The 17362-nt window shown below is 33.0% G+C and overlaps 1 protein-coding gene and 1 long non-coding RNA gene across 7 annotated transcripts in view; one reads left to right on the top strand and one right to left on the bottom strand.

Moving 5' to 3' along the window:
- The window catches only part of LOC111086187, a 38798-nt gene extending 22951 nt beyond the window's left edge, over positions 1-15847 (top strand). Inside the window, exon 4 of the long non-coding RNA XR_002610940.1 lies at positions 15556-15847. This is a non-coding gene — a long non-coding RNA (uncharacterized LOC111086187). The remainder of the gene's footprint in view (positions 1-15555) is intronic.
- LOC106461170 (single-stranded DNA-binding protein 3-like) overlaps positions 1-17362 on the bottom strand; it is a 226729-nt gene that overhangs the window by 108033 nt on the left and 101334 nt on the right. For all 6 annotated transcript variants that reach the window (XM_022388031.1, XM_022388035.1, XM_022388034.1 and 3 more), the window contains exon 6: positions 15130-15216. In XM_022388031.1, coding sequence (XP_022243739.1) covers positions 15130-15216 — 87 coding nt within the window. The remainder of the gene's footprint in view (positions 1-15129; positions 15217-17362) is intronic.

Consider the following 17362-nt stretch of genomic DNA (forward strand, 5'->3'; position numbering starts at 1 on the left):
TATTTTCTTTAGTATCTGAAATTTCAACCATCCACACATTTTGTTCACCTTTACAATCATTGTCAAGATCAAAAGACTGAAACAAACTGCTTGGTCAAGATTTAATACAATCCAATGCCAATATCTTTAGAATTCAAAGTGAAGTCAAGTAAAGCTCATATCTTTGTTTCTGCTAAATAACTTTATTATTTAGATAAAGACCGCATTGTAAAAATAAAACCTAGTTATGTAGACCCCTTATTACCAGTTGAAAAATTCCAAAATGAATTGTCAGGATGATGAGAAACAGACTGTTGAACTATTACTCCATATCAAACAAGATAAAAACGACAAAGCCAGTTAATAGAAAATCCTTCCCACTAAGTACAATGGAACTTGGCACAGAAAGTTAGTTCTACCAGTAGGAGCAATATCAATATTTTAACAAGCTATCTCACTCCACTTACCAAGAACAATGTATAGATGATGATAAAAATGAAAAACATATCTTTCAGTAAGAGAACAAACTTTTTAATAACAGTCAGTAAATAGGACAGGTGTTTAACAAGAGTTAGTTTTTGAATAAACCTTCAATTAATGAAAATTTAGGGAACTCACCTTACAATGGAAGTGATATAAATGGTCTATATAAAAATGCTGGTGAGGTTTTATACACAACTCGTATATGTACAGCTTTTCACAGATTATAAAGCACAATGAAAGCTACTTCCTGAGAAAGTACAATATAATGGCCTTACTTTTAGCTTTCTCATTCAAGACATAGTTCTATCTGAACTAGGTGAGACCTCCTAGACTTTCTCTACAAGTGTCATTCTGAACTAGGTGAGACCTCCTAGACTTTCTCTCCAAGTATCATTCTGAACTAGGTGAGACCTCCTAGACTTTCTCTCCAAGTGTCATTCTGAACTAGGTAGTTGCAGCTCATTTCAGCTTTGTTAGTTTACCATGTACATAAATTATTTATAAAAGGGTGTTATTGTCAATAATGTCTTAATTGAAAGGATACCCTATTTACTTTCTTAAAGAATGCATTGCAACTTACTGATTACATCATCATTTGCAGCAATACTAGAAGGTTATATATAGCAGTTAAACATGTTCAAAGTTACTAAATGGCTCGCAATTTCTAAAACATATTTATGCACCAAACTGCTTGTAGATCTATAACTGTTGATTACTAGGTCTCTAATAATATAAAAATCACACTCAAACATTTAATCAAAAATATGTATAAAAATTGCAAGTAATAACATAATTATTACTGAGGTTCCCCGTGTATTTTACACAGAAAAAGAATAATTTCACTCGATTAGTTTGGTCAGTGTTGTAACAGACTAAAACATAAAATTACTCAATATTTACGTAAACCCCACCAGCAGTGAACGGCATAAAGATTAAAATGGATAAAATCTGTTCAGAAACTTAGGAGCAACAGCCCTGAGATGTTTCATCATACTAAGAGTATTTACTGTCCTATAAATACATGGGTGACTTCATGGTTGCAATGCAAATACAAATTAAATCAGGATGTACCCAACATGCTTTACATTTTGCTGCCTCATGGTAATACATGAAAAAGAATAGCTATGACACATCAAAAAGAGAGAGTTTTTAATGGAAACTTCTCTATTAATGGGGACAAATGATGATGAGATCATCAGTTTGGTAGAAAAAGTCTATGATAAGGAGTTAAATTTGTAAAATGTAGTAACAGCATTCAACCTGAAAGGTTCAAGTTTGAATATTACTTAAGTATAAAGATAGCACTGCAGGAAAGGACCTGCATTTATGCAACCAGTCTAGTAAATTCAAAAATTAAAACATGTTCACAGGGATTGTGGATCTTCTCACAATCAATAATTCTTAGTGTTGTCCCATACCAAGAGAAGTGTGCCTACGCTGAGTGCCAACACATAGGGGGGTACTAGCATGCATCTTAGAAGGCAAGGATAGCTATTTTTGAGGAGGAACACAAATGTTATCTCTCTCACAGGTAACCATCAATGATCGGTACAGCCCTGGACTTCACATTAAAACCTATTATGTTGACACTATACACTGATGATGGTAATTTGTAATGTTGTCCTTAACTTCATATATAAAACCTACTGTGTTGGGACTGTTCACTTATGGTTGAAACTTTTAATGTTGTCCTATAAGTTCACATATAAAACCTAATGTGTTGGGACTATTCACTTATGGTGGAAACTTGTAATGTTGTCCTGTAACTTCACATATAGGGCCTACTGTGTTGGAATTGTTCACTTATGGTGGAAACTTGTAATGTTGTCTTGTAACTTCATATATAGGACCTACTGTGATGGGACTGTTCATTTCAGAATGTACCCTTGTAGCCATGGTGCACATTTCTCACTAATAACCTCAAAAATTATTTACAAATTTGGGCATTCTGCACATTTTCAATAACATAGTAAACTACTCAAGTTGACACCTATGAGTGTGAACTGGTCCAATACTACCTGATGTCATTTTTTTTTTATTGGTCAGTACCATAGTTACGCTAATACAACAGTGATCCTGGAGATTTCATTGGATGAAATTACTTCAGTGGTTTTTTCCTATAACAGTGACTTCCCTGAAGGATTAAACTGAATGCAATCACACAAATCAGAATATTCTTCATTTCTTCACAAAATAATCAAAATCAAATGAAACATCCCCTCGGAGACTGCAACAATATCTATAGAAAGTGAAATCAGAAATACTATTGAAGTAAGAGCTCTAAAAGATTTTGAAAATACATCATATTCCACAGCCCAGGAATATGAAATAAAACGTGACCAGCAAATGACTCAGATAAAAATTACATGTTTTGTAAACAGTATATTAAACACAACCGTATGAATTAGCTTGTAAGAGGATCCTGTAATTTCTGGACCAGCACATTTACCAGGCATGCCACAGCAGGGAATCATAAATCAAGTGTGGAAAGTATACCACTAAAACAAGCTATGCAAGCACAAGCAAAACAAAGTTTGAGTGATAAAGAAAATTTTATAGTCAAGTGTATGAAAATTGTGTATTACTTGGTAAAAGATGACTTACTCCTGATTGAATAAGAAAGTATGATACCCTTCCTATAGGGACTTGGTGTTCCTGATATGGACAAAATAAATGTGTCTGAGAAGGCTACTTATGCATTGGGATGTTGTCTTCAATTGCTAGTGTGATAAACTGTGACACTGACAAAAAAAAACCTGAAGTGTTCACCAGTTATAAGACTGTTAGCTAATGTTAGTTGTGCCATTGACAAAACAAACTGAAGTGTTCACCAGTTATAAGACTGTTAGCTAATGTTGGTTGTGCCATTGACAAAACAAACTGAGGTGTTCACCAGATATAAGCTTGTTAGCTGATGAGGGTTATGACACTGACAAAAAAACTGAGGTGTTCACCAGTTATAAGCATGTTAGCTGATGAGGGTTGTGACACTGACAAAAAAAAAAAACTAAGGTGTTCACCAGCTATAAGCATGTTAGCTGATGAAGTTTGTGACATTGTCATGGAAAATACTTGTAGTATATGCTCTTGTGCTGAATCCAGAAACATTTGACCCAAGTACTATGTTAGTGAAAAATGTTAAGTTTATAGATGGAACAGGGGCAAGTCTCGAAGGCTATTTTAGAAAGTTTAGAAGAGTGACAGGTACCAATGTCAAAAGTTTATGAGTTTAGGAGTGATGGAGCAAAAGTGATGATGGGTAAAAGAGGGTGTAACTGGACACCTTCTAAGAAACAAATCCTATAATATTGAATTATCAGCTCACAGGATACTAGTGAAATACCTTATCTTAAGGAGTATCAAGAGATATTGACTGGAATGTTTTATGTCTTCAAGGGTTCAGATATTAGATGTGAGAAGTTGAAAGAGATATAGCAGCTGCTAAAAGAGAATGACATCAAGATAAAGGAAGTACAATGGATTTATATCTAAGAGGCAACAGACACTGTGTTGTTTAGATCCCTGGATTCCCTTATCACATTATTCAGCACTGAAAAAGATGCTAAAGCAGAGAGTTATGCAAAGAAACTTGCAAATTAGGCACCACATACATACTAGCTATTACCACTGAGCTGTGACTGGTTTTCCAGAAAAGGGACTTGGATGTGTCTGCAGTCCAGGCAAATACTGATCACCGAACAAGTACAAATAACAGACGAAACATCAATTCTTTCTTTACACACTGAGAGATCATCTGATTGAAGAAGGGAGTAGGCTTTTATATAAAGAGAATCGTGTTATTTCTAAGGGTGCAAGAGACATTAAAGCACATTAATAAAGAAACTTGTGGAAGAACTCAATGAAAGGTTTCCACAAAATGACTCTCAGATTATGGGTGTACTTGGAATGAGACCAATTACATTTCTGTTAAAGAATGATCTTTCAGATTGGGGTAATAGCAAAATTGAGACCCTGATTAACTACTTTGGAAGTGCAAAAGGACATAAGCACAGCAGAGGCTATAAGTAGATTCAGAGAAAACAAGTAGAGAGTGGTCAAAAGTAAGAGAACAGGTTATTAATACTGCTTACCCAAGAGACAATTTCAGTTTACTATGGCGATTGATCAATTTAAGTCACAAGGAAGAATACCCAAACCTGTTAAAGTTAGCTGTCATTGCAGTTACTGCTTCATCCATACTGCTGTTGTCAAAGAGGTTTTAGTGTCCAGAATATCATTTAAAACCTCCAAGAGAAATCACTTAGCACCAGATAGAGTTGATGGGCTTATGACTGTTTTAGCAGAAGAGCCAGCGTTAGAAGATTTTAATTTAAAAGCAGCTCTAGACGAGTGGAAAGAGCAAGAAACAAGAAAGATGTCCAAATAATAGAAGGGATTACAGGACAAATGTGATGTACAAGAAGTTAACATGGAGAGTGTCAGTAACAATTTTCTTAGTTGGAACTGTTCAGTATTGTATATGTTGAGTGTTGATTAATTTGAACTGTTAACATTGATCATGTAGCGAATAGTTGAAACTGACTTGTATATATGTTGAGTTACAGTTTTCACTTAAACAGAACTATTATCACAAATTGAAATCATCATAATCTTCTATTCACTTGAAGTTTCACTGATGCAGCTGCTACAAGGGATTAAAACAAGACAAACATGTAAGTTGATTTTTTAAAAGTTTATTCAATTTATATTAACATGGCCCCACTTGACTGCTTTATGGCCCCAAAGTTTTTACCCAAAAGGTTCCCATGGCCCCATTATGTTTCATCCTGGAATGAATACTTTATGGTGGAAACTTCTGATGTTGTCCTGTAGCTTCACATAAAGGAACCACTGTGTTTGGATTGTTCACTTGTGGTTAAAACTTTGACTAACAGTAATTTATGTATCAAAAAAACTGGTGAAAGTGATGGTAAATACATCTTAATTAATTAGTCATGGTCCCAATTTGCCAATGTCTAGATGTACAAAGTGAATTGAATACTAAGACATACATGGAGCATATCCTCAGAAAATGGAAGGAGGAGGATACTAACAGTTCCTTTAACCTCAAAGATTTAATGTTTATGCTAGTATTCCATTGACCAACAGCAAGGATAGTTGTTCTGACCAATTCTCAATAAGGGATAGCAATGGGTCCATTTTTTGGTACCTTTTGGAAAAGGTAATGATTATTGTCAGACAGTCTTACTATATAGTTGCATAGAGCTCCATGACTCCATGTTGCAATATGTCAGGAAAATAAAAAAGAAAAGTACAACCAGTATCATCAATTAGATTATGTGAATGTGTGATCAGTTATGTTCTGCTTTTGATCAGAGGTCAGATGAACTATCTGTTGTATAATCCAGGTATTGCACACCAATGCAAGTACACAAAGGGCAAATTTTTATACAATAGTAGCAAAAACTTTTCTTATTATATACACTGTATTTATACATATTGACATTCATTAAGTGCCCCCACCCCCATGAATTGAAATAGTACCTTTAATGAGTAGATTGATGATACAACACTTGTGGGTGAATCTGAAGGAAAGAAATAATGGTTAATTCAGAGGATTCACAATAAATTAAGACAATGGTGTTCACAATCTGAGGGAGTTCCAAGAATATGTATCAAAGTAGGATGTAAAGAGTTGGTGTTTACTAATTTAACGAGGAATGTCAATAGTGATGGCAAGTATGGAAAAAAAAAAGAGATAAAGTAAGGATAGAAATGGTAAAAATAGCATTGATCAATCTCAAAGAATAGCTCAGGAGAGATGTCAGACTAGAACTGAAGAAGATACTTCTGAAAGGTTATGTATGGTCAGTCCTACTCTACCGGGTGGAAACGTGAACCCTGTCTACTAATAAGAAAAAAAAAAAACATTTGAAATGTGATATTACAGACAAATGATGAAGACCAGATATGTAGAAAACTAATGGGATAGTATTGGAATAATCAATGGGATAAATAAAAGCAATCGTTGGACATGCATAGGAAACAAAAAATGTGTTGCTTTGGACAGGTAATTAGATATGAGGGAATGTGTACAGATTGTGATGGGTAAAGTTGAAGGAAGAAGAGAGAGAAAGAAGCAGGTGGAGACTCATTTGGCCCAATGACATTAGAAAATGGACTGGAGATGTGAAACTTGATTAGGAAAGTTGATACAGACAACAAGGAACATATAATTAGATGTGAGGGAATGTGTACAGATTGTGATTGGTAAAGTTGAAGGAAGAAGAGAGAGAGAAGCAGGCAGAGACTCATTTGGCCCAGTGACATTAGAAAATGGACTGGAGATGTGAAACTTGATTAGGAAAGTTGGTGCAGACAACAAGGAACAGAGGATAATGGAGAACTATAGTAATTTACCTTCAGAATTGGGGGAACACTGAAATTTCATACTGCAGTGGTTCATTCTTACTGGATTATTACTATGTCATAAATAATAGATACAGACTTTTTTTTAAATCTTTTTTTAAGAAAAGGAAAGAAAATATGAAATAATATTGCATAAGAGTATTTAGATACTAGTGATCATAACATGATCAGAGGGGTTTTTAGCACTTCAAACTACTTGGTGCAATTTGCTTAGGGGGCCTGTACATACTGATCAGCTATAAGTGTAGAAATCTACAAGTTTTTCTTTTTCCTTATTTTAGTGAGGCCCCGTTGGTGTATGGCTCCGATTGCACCAATGTTAAATACACCACTGAACATAGGTACTCTGTTATTTTACTGACTAAATGTAGATGATTCACTTCAAAAAGTAGATGTACCAAAATTGTTTTAAGTTTGGGTCTAAATAAATGACACAAGTGATTTCTGTTTTGTTATTTTTTTGTACGATATAAGAATCCATCCTTAGGTTCCTTTGGTTATAAGAAGCTTCACACATCAATTTAACTTGTGTGATAAGGCTCCTATGGACTATAGTTATAAGAAGCTTCACACATCAATTTAACTTGTGTGATAAGGCTCCTATGGACTCTAGTTATAAGAAGCTTCACACATCAATTTAACTTGTGTGATAAGGCTCCTATGAATCTTTATATTGATTTTCAAATGGCTTTTGATCAGGATCCTCATAAAGGAATAATTACTAAGTTTTCTTATCAGCTTGTAAATAAAAAGGAGAATTAATGAATGGTCAATCCTCTGACTAGTTTCTTGGGGACTCTGTTTTCAGACCTTTATTTTACACTATTTACATATTCATATGCAAAGTAAAATAAAATTAGGATTATCTAAAAATGATGGTATTAAACTTAAGAAAACAGAGAAAATATTGTTTTGAGTAAGAAGGATTTCAAAGCAAAAAATGTTTCAATAATGATAAGTGTAAAGGCACCAACTAAAGAAATAAAAAATTTGGTGTTGTAGGGAGGAGAAGAAGAAAAGATCTGGGTGATCCTGTTGAGCAAGTATGGATTTTCTGATTGAGTGTATCTAGCTTCTGGAGCCTGTCTACTGAGTTCAGTTTGCTCTTCTCATCTAGAAGGCTTACCACAGTGTTACCTGTTTAAAAAAAATGTTGAGGTCTACTTAGTCAAAATTTAGATTTAGTTTCACTATAGAGAAAAAGGTCAAAGGTGACATTCCAATTCTTACAAAACATGAATAGGTTCCTCCAGTAATTATTTTTTTCTGATAATATTGGTAACAGTGACTTGAATATTAAAAATTTAAAAAACGTTAGCGTCAGATATGTTCTACATTCTGTTGTTAACTTCTAAAATAGTTTTTGCTAATAGTTTCAATAGTTTTGTTAGTTGAAAGATTATTCTAAGTGGGACAACGTTCAGTTTCACTGTTAAAGAATACTGATTAATACCAATACCTCAAATAATCATCTTTCCCTTTACTCATTATTATGCTCATATGGAACTGGTAGTCTCCATAGAAGGTTCTAAGCTCCCTATTTAACAGAAATTATTAAATAGCCATCAATAAACAGCAAGTAACCTGAAACTAAGTAACAAATGGTTGTTTGTCTGTTGAGTTTCACTCAAAGCTACTCAAGATCTATCTGCACTAGCTGTCCCTAATTTTGAAGTGTTAGGACAAGAATGAAGGCAGCTAGTCACTCCCAACTCTTGAGCTACTCTTTACCGATAAATATTGGAATTCACTGTCACATTATAATACCCCATGACTGAAATGGTGAGCATGATCTGTGATGGGACTCAAACCTGTGACTATCATGAATGGGGAAAACATTACCTATAGAGCCATATGTTATGGTACAGATCACGAGTCAAGTGCCCTAACCTCCAGGTCTAGTAACAAGTGTGCTATCATGAATGGGGAAAACATTACCTATAGAGCCATATGTTATGGTACAGATCACGAGTCAAGTGCCCTAACCTCCAGGACTAGTAACAAGTGTGCTATCATGAATGGGGAAAACATTACCTATAGAGCCGTTATGTTATGGTACAGATCACGAGTCAAGTGCCCTAACCTCCAGGACTAGTAACAAGTGTGCTATCATGAATGGGGAAAACATTACCTATAGAGCCATTATGGTACCACAGAAGAGAATATTTTAAATTCAATAATTTGAAAAAATTTGCTCTGTCTGTCATGGGTATCAAAACCAAATAATTAGTATTTTAAGCCCACAGACTTAACTTATTGCTAAGCCACTGGAGGGGATTACCTATACAATGTGTGTGTGTGTGTGTGGCCAAAAATTATAGACTTCTGCGAGATGGAACACCAAAGGTAAAAAAAATTCATCCATATAAAATATGGGATCCATTGCAGTGGTATTGTCACCAAAAATATCTTCCTTCTCATTTTTAGGTTTTCACACAATTTGTTCAACTTTTACTGTTAGTAAAAGAGGCTTCATGTCTTCACTAGTATCAGAAATAGTTTATGTTAAAGTTGCAGGGTTTCACGTTTGAATACTAAAGTTGTTTGTAAAGCAGGAGATAATCGTACAATCAAGTATAATCATGGTAATTTTTTTATATATTCATCCCCAGTATTTTTGAAATCAATCTAATTTAACCTTCAATAACCTCTGGTAATCAGAATAGCCCTTTATTTGTTTCTCTTGCCAACTGAAATTTGCTATTATTTGTATAACTACACCGATCCTCCTCTAATTACATACATCAACTTTGTTTCTTAAGCACATCCTCCCTATGATGTCTTCTGGTGTTCTGAATTGGGTAATTTTTCATCTTTTTGTGGTTTTTAGCAAGTCTTTAAAAGTACCTACCATTTATAAGCAAACCATGCTCAGTGAATCAACACCCCCCCCCTCAGAAAAAGCCCTTGAAATCGGATGTTTTGTTCATATAGTAGCACGGAAATGTAATCTTCAATTTTGAAATCCATTATATATTGATCTTTTTTTAATGCAGTGCCTGGAGGTGATCAGAATATTTCATGTTTTCAGCCTTCACTTTGTTTTGGAAGAAATAAGTGAAATAATTGATAATAAAACAAAAAGCGTTTAGGCACTATTAGTTTGACACTTCATGCTTTTATAATTATTTTTTTTGTAGTTCTTAAAACACACTAAAACTTGCATATTTATTTCAAACAAACCTATTGGCACTTAAAGGAACTAGATCTTTTGCTCCAAAAAAACTTGTTACAATTTATAGGAACTATATATTTCATTAGATCTCACCTTGCTGGTCTTTTATGTTGTTGTTGTTTTTTTAATTAACACACTCCAACACAAAAATATCAATTCAATCCTTCAGGCTGTGTGACGTATACAAGAGAACAACATTTCTTTATATACACACCAAAACAAATTAATTTGCATGAAATATATAGTTTATATGATTTAAACCTATTGTTACCCATAGTATAAGTTAGACTTGTTGTTTCCACTCGTCTATATCAATTTATTAAAGATAGCAGAGAGAGTTTTAAGTAACTTCAACAAATTTCAAAATAAGAGGGTTTGGGTGGCATTTAAAAAAAATTTATAAGTAGTCCAAATTTTTGTTCCTATTTTAAACTGGGAAAAAAACTGTCTATAAGAGAGGTCAGCACTGTATAAATTCTTTTATACAAAACATTATATATACTAGCAGAAATAGCCTCCTATAGGCGGCTATTCGTGCTAGTAATTACTAATCATAGCATTCATACCTTTTCGAAAAAAATTTAGAAAAGTTAATATTTTTCTGGGAAGTACTGCAAGGGTAAAGTGTTCGGATTGTTCTCTTTAGTCATAGCAACTCATTGCATCAAAATGATTCAATGTACAGAGTTCAAAATTTTCATACATTTTACTGATTTAAACTGTAATGTTATTATATGTTATAAGTGGTACCATTTATTGAAAAAATAAGTTTTATAAGAACTCCACTTTTTCAGTACTTTATTTACAAATTACATCAATACAGATATAATCAAACCCTCACATACAGTCATAGTGAAAGTTATGTTCTTGTTATGAGGAGAGCACTTTTATTTTAAATTGTGGTCTGTGATAAAGAAATGGTTGTTGCACATAATATAGTCATTTTTCTAATTCTCTGAATCTTGAACACCCAAAATGTGAAATGATTTTATGGATTTTTGTTTAAGGTGCCATTCAACAGATGGCGCCACATTAATTATTTCAGTCCCATACATTGATTGATACACATACACATGCTATGTCGAATATAGTAAGATGCATATATATGTGTGCATGATGTAACATTATATTCATGGGGTTACAAAAAGGTTTTCAAAATGATGTTAAACTATGTAGTACTTGTGTAGAAACTTGGAGATATTTGGTATTTATTTAACGTTAACCAGGACTGAACAAAGGTGATTTTAACACCATCTGAATTTTGACAGCATTATGTCCTCTGATATTTCACTTACTGTGGTGATGATGATATAAAAACCTGTGATTCTGATACACAAACTAAAAACTAAGGTTTCATGATTAAATATCTTAAATGATACCAGGGATTGCTCAATTATTCTACTTTTAGTTCAGTGGATGCCATACAATACTGCCAATTTAATTTTTTTATTACTCAGGTTAAGCTTCGCATTACAGTAGCATTGATGATCGAGTAAATTTATTTTATAAATTTCTTTGTCTAGATAAAATGTACTTATTTTTCTGATTATAAAATAATCTTAGTCATTGTCATAATGTCCCTAAGCAACAGAAGGATAAGATTACACAAATCTGATGTACTATAACATAAAGGCAGGAATCTACCCTAATCTCACACACAAGTACCTACAACAAGGTAGCACTTGGTTGACCATACTTTGGTTTCATGTGTATTAAATCTGTTCATTTCATGAACGAACATATCAAGATATTCAACCATTTTACTGCACAGACAAATTATTAATCATTCAAGGAGATTTTTATTCTTTTAAAATGAGTACACTTATTGAAAATAAGAGACTACATGACTTAATCCCATTATCAAACAGAACTGTTGAATGCTTCTATACTCAGTTAAAACAATTAGCTACAATATGAATTTTATTGCACAAGTCTTTCAGAATGAATATTCAGCCATGATGCCACTTAGAGCAAGAATGTTTTATGATAAAGATGCATTCACACAAAAGGTATTTAAAACATACGTGTGATGCTAATTAGTGAAGAATGTTTTATATTAAAAATGTAATCTTACAGAATGGCCAATTCTTTAAAATTAGCTGTTATTCTGTTTAGTGTGATAAATATATAGTCACAAACAAAGTGTCATTCCTTTTGTTTACCCAGTTCATGAAATTCCATCACAAGATTCTGATTACAAGTTTAATGTTGTAGATCATAGAACATTTATTTATCTATCTATCAGACAATTTATCTTCTTTCCTGAATAATTAAATTTTCAAACACAAAGTTTAATGGTTGCTTATCTAACTTTGTTATGGTAAGATACAGAACCTGTATTAAATAATCCATGTAAAATATATTTTATTTATTCCCTAGCAATCAACAATCTAAATATCGAAAGCTTTATTCAACCTTTAAAAACAGTTTTAAGTGCTGTCGAGAAAATGGTGATAGTGTGATCCACTTTTAAGTTAATAACAAATGAAACAGGATTCAAAGTCTGGTTCCCAATCTTGAATGCTAACAAAGTGTCCAAAAGACAACTCCTCAGTGAAAACACAAGGACAAGGGGGGGATAAATTCAAATTTTGGCAGTGTAGGAGTCGTTTGCAGTTTATACAGTATTACTTTTCAAACAGGGTGGAGGAGGCAGAAAATTTAACTGAGTTCAAGAAAAGATTGGATGAATATATGAGTAGTAACGGGTGGTTATGGTTAGGAGCTCAAAGGGACATCCTTGATAGGCTAATAAGCTTCTTTTTGTCCCTTTAAAATTTTATGAAAAAACAACAACCACGAAATAATGTGTGTTGTTTAAGTGCATTTCACTAAACCTGACTTGCAGAATTGATATCAGAAAGAATAAAAATAAATTATGGTTAATTGACCTCAAAAGGCAAAAACCACACTGATATTCAAAGAAAACTGAGATCCAGTCATGTATTATTTAATTATTGAGTTTTTCTGAACAGACTTGGGGACTGTTTTAAAAAGTAAATGTTCTTTTCATTTATTTTATTTTATATAGCTGACACTTTATGTATGTTTGACTGGAAACCATTTTTTCATTTTTTTACTGCATTAAACACTTTTGCAAGATAATTTACATACATAATGGTAGCATAAAACTATTAATGTTGTTGCTTAATTAAAACTCTCATTGTTTGAGAATGTTTGGATTTGAATACCAAGATACTACCAGCATCCATAAATAAGCTATTCACTCCTGGAAACAATATCAAACAGTTTTATCCGAGTCATAAAGTGTATTTTGTCTTTAAACGATCTGTCAGGCTTTAGTTTAAAAAAAACTCCCAATAATTAGCCATTTATTAAATATTCAATATTTATTTATTTCCAGTAAATATTAACTATTTATATTAATATTATAACAATCTATTTTTGTGAATACTCAGAAGTATTGTCATTTTTACCTTTTGAGTCTATTATAGAATCTTACTAATTAAATGATGGGAGATTTGTATTAAATAAATGTTACACTCCCAAGGTGTATTTTATTGCACATTACTCCAAAACAAAACCAAATTACAAGGACACGAAAGACTCAATAACATGTGAAGCCTCCACAGTTTTTACTTTTCTCGAAAACTTGAACTTTTTTTTAGTTATACTAGTTATGTATCTATGTATATGGAGAAACAAAAAGAAATGATGAAAATCTTGGAAATGTTATCATAATATTTTGAATTTGCTTTAAATTGATTGGATATTTTTAACATGGTTCTTTATTAGCACGATAATCTAAAATTACATTTTCCCACAAAGATCACAGATTTTAATATTTTGAATTTGCTTTAAATTGATTGGATATTTTTAACATGGTTCTTTATTAGCAAGACAACTTAAAATTACATTTTCCCACAAAGATCACAGATTTTAATATTTTGAATTTGCTTTAAATTGATTGAATATTTTTAACATGGTTCTTTATTAGCAAGATAACTTAAAATTACATTTTCCCACAAAGATCACAGATTTTAATATTTTGATTCTCCAACTAAAAGAATTTATTATTACATTTCACCAACAAGCTATGATAACAATATATGTCTTCAACAAGCAAAGGTGAGTTTCATCTATTTCAACTAATTTGTTTTGTAATAAGTAAACTGATTACTTAAAAAAACAAGAATAAGGATCTGAAACAAATTATTTGAATGGCATGAAATTTTGGGAGTTATTAAAGTGACAGAATGTAACAAGCTCTTAGTTAAAACATATTGAAATACTATTAACGGAAACAGACTTAATAATGTTTCTATTTCATTTCCTAAATTAATTATTATTAGTATTTTGTGAGTTGCTACCACACATGAAAATATTTCAGGTTAATGACAAGATAGTCTCATTTTCTGCATGTTATCATGTATTACAATCAGTAGTCACTAGATGGCCCTGAAAATGCTGTTTGTGCTGATCTCTATTGGATATATTCTGAATTATGTTATCATAAACACTACAGAAAACCATCCCTATTCTATACTGTAGTTTCACTGAAATAACATACATCACATATAAATTCAGATATGTAAAATTTATCTATGGAGTATGTTTTGTACAGAAATATAACAGATCATAAAATAACTTTTGTTTCATTAATTTATTAGTATAAGCTATCAAAAAGCAAAATAAAATAAAATTAAAAAAAATTTTTTTTAGCTCATTTCCAAGAAACAGGCTGCACAGAAAAGGTTAAACAGAATCTGTATTTTTTGAAACTTCCAAACTTAAACGTTTTGAAAAGGGGGAGTCTAAAATTTGTTTGCAAGTTTTCACCTAGTAACAGTATTTCAACTACCTTTAAAAAATAAGCAACATTAGTCTCTAATCACATACAAAAAATATCATTCCTATGCTATAGTTTCATTATATTTTTAAAATAAAATTCAGAACAGTTTGTTTAGTTTCATTAACAAATAAATAATTTACAAAATATTCTCTTCCCCACTAAAAATGTTAGTCCAAAATTGAGAGCTTTATCAAATAAGCTTTTTGAAACTATAGCACATGGCTATTAAGGTTTTACTGCCAAGTTTAATCTGTTCATGCAGTTCTCAAGATATTATATTCCTACTTACTGGAAAAAAGCCTGCTGGTCCCATTGGACCACCTGGTATACCTTCATTAGGTGCCATCTGACCTAGAGGACTGGGTGCTGTTGTGTTCTGGAATGAAATAAAACCATTACAATGTCAGATTTATGTCACTTTAAGAGTTTAATGGTACCTAAAGTCCCCCCCCCTTTTTTATAAAAGAAAACTAAAAATATCTGCATTTGTTTTGTGTTGAATTTGTATCATGATTTACTTTTGTGAAAGAAATACACCTCGTATTTAATTGCAGACACCTCTACAATCAACATTTTCCCTTCGAAGTTCGTGTTGCACTGAATAACCATAAATATATAAACTTCTAAACATTATTCTTTTTATATAAATTCACGTATAACACAATTACGTTTTATTTCAACATTACATAGAAGTATTGCATTTTCTCTTCACTAGATGACGCCACGATCGTAGCTTGGATGAATCGACGACACTCCCGAATAAAATTTTGTACATTGCGTGGGTGGAGATGTTGAAATGCCTGGACGAAGCAACTAAAAGTCATCACAATACTGTAATATTTATAATCGCCCTGTCTTATACAAGGCATTTGAACGCTATACGTTCCTAGCTTATATTAACAACAAACAGCACGCGCAAAGTTTAGAGTACTATGTTGTTTTTTTTACAGTTTACTCAACAAGTTGTCCTGATAATAACACTTTACAACAATGTCGCTGCCATATAACTAAGCTTTTATTATTCTATTATAATAAAAATTTTAAAAACTTTTTTTGCCGAATTTGTTGCGGTTTTTGCTACAGCTTGTTTAAAATTTAAAAGAAGACAAGTTTATCTTTTAATAACACTCAAAAATGCGACGTTTTCGAAAAGATCCGTAATTTATTCAGCTTAATATACGTATATGCAACACGTACTTTACAGGCAAAGCTTATTTGGGATAAAACCTCTTGTACAAGTCAAAGCATATTTGATCCTGTTGTTTTTCTCAAGTTTATCATGGCCAGGTGGTTAGGGCGATCGACTCGCAATCTGAGGGTCGCGGGTTCGAATCCCCATCCCACCAAACATGCTCGCCCTTTTAGCCGTGGGGGCGTTATAAGTGACGGTCAATCCCACTATTCGTTGGTAAAAGAGTAGCCCAAGAGTTGGCGGTGGGTGGTGACGACTAGCTGCTTTCCCTCTAGTCTTGCACTGCTAAATTAGGGACGGCTAGCGCAGATATCCCTCGTGTAGCTTTGCGCGAAATTCAAACCAAACCAATCATGGCCAGGTTCCGCTTCTTCAGGATTCTAGACTAGCCTTCCTGGTTTTCTGACTGGACCGCGCTGTGATTAAAACTGCTAATACAAAGTGGATTACAAAATGGGAGTTCCACCTCTTTCAAAATTCAAGAGAAAGTATAATATTTTCTGAACATCCCCAGATTTACTCACAAAACCTAAAACTGGATCGTATTTCAAAATCCAAATTTAACCACTAATCCTAAATGAACAGTAATATGCTACTGTAGATGTAAAGCGGTGAATGTCGAAAAAGCCCCAGGATTTATCCAAAAACTTCTGTGGAAGATATGTAGTAAAATCATGTGATATGCTTATAACCACTTGGGAATTTACCCTGAAATGAATTCTATGCGGAGACGTGTGGAAAAATGGTTTATATATGGTGTTGATCGCCGCCTCCATACACACCAATATGGTATTGTAGACCATATGGCATAACGCATCGCAAAATAAGAAGTTGTCGGTTTGTTGAATTTCGCACAAAGCTAGTCGAGGGATATCCAAGCTAGCGGTTAATAATTTGAACGTGAAGTAGCTAATCAACATTATCCATCGCCAATTCGTGAATTACTCGATTTAAATAATGGGTTTTCTCCGTCGCTCTCGTAAACGCATCTATTGCCCCAAAGTGCAGAGCGCCATATTTATTTCTTTTTCAACGGTAACAAAGCGCGAACCACGGATCCATATTCCGGTACGCTAATAACAGGGCCGCGCTCGGTTTTAAACTATTTTAGAATAGAAGATTAACGAAAGACAGAAAATCCACAATTTCAACTTTTTTACGAGCGAATTTCATTGGTTTAAATTCGATGACGAGGAACCCACTTTGAGACTAATAATGGTTGGAGACGGCTTGAATGGATAATGAAGAAAAAATTTAATACAAGTTTAACATAACAGCAAATGTACAACGTTTCGACAAGGTTTTGTACCTGATGATGACAAAACCTTAT

This window comes from Limulus polyphemus, unplaced genomic scaffold (assembly GCF_000517525.1).
Source record: "Limulus polyphemus unplaced genomic scaffold, Limulus_polyphemus-2.1.2 Scaffold908, whole genome shotgun sequence".
Classification (NCBI taxonomy): Eukaryota; Metazoa; Arthropoda; class Merostomata; order Xiphosura; family Limulidae; genus Limulus; species Limulus polyphemus.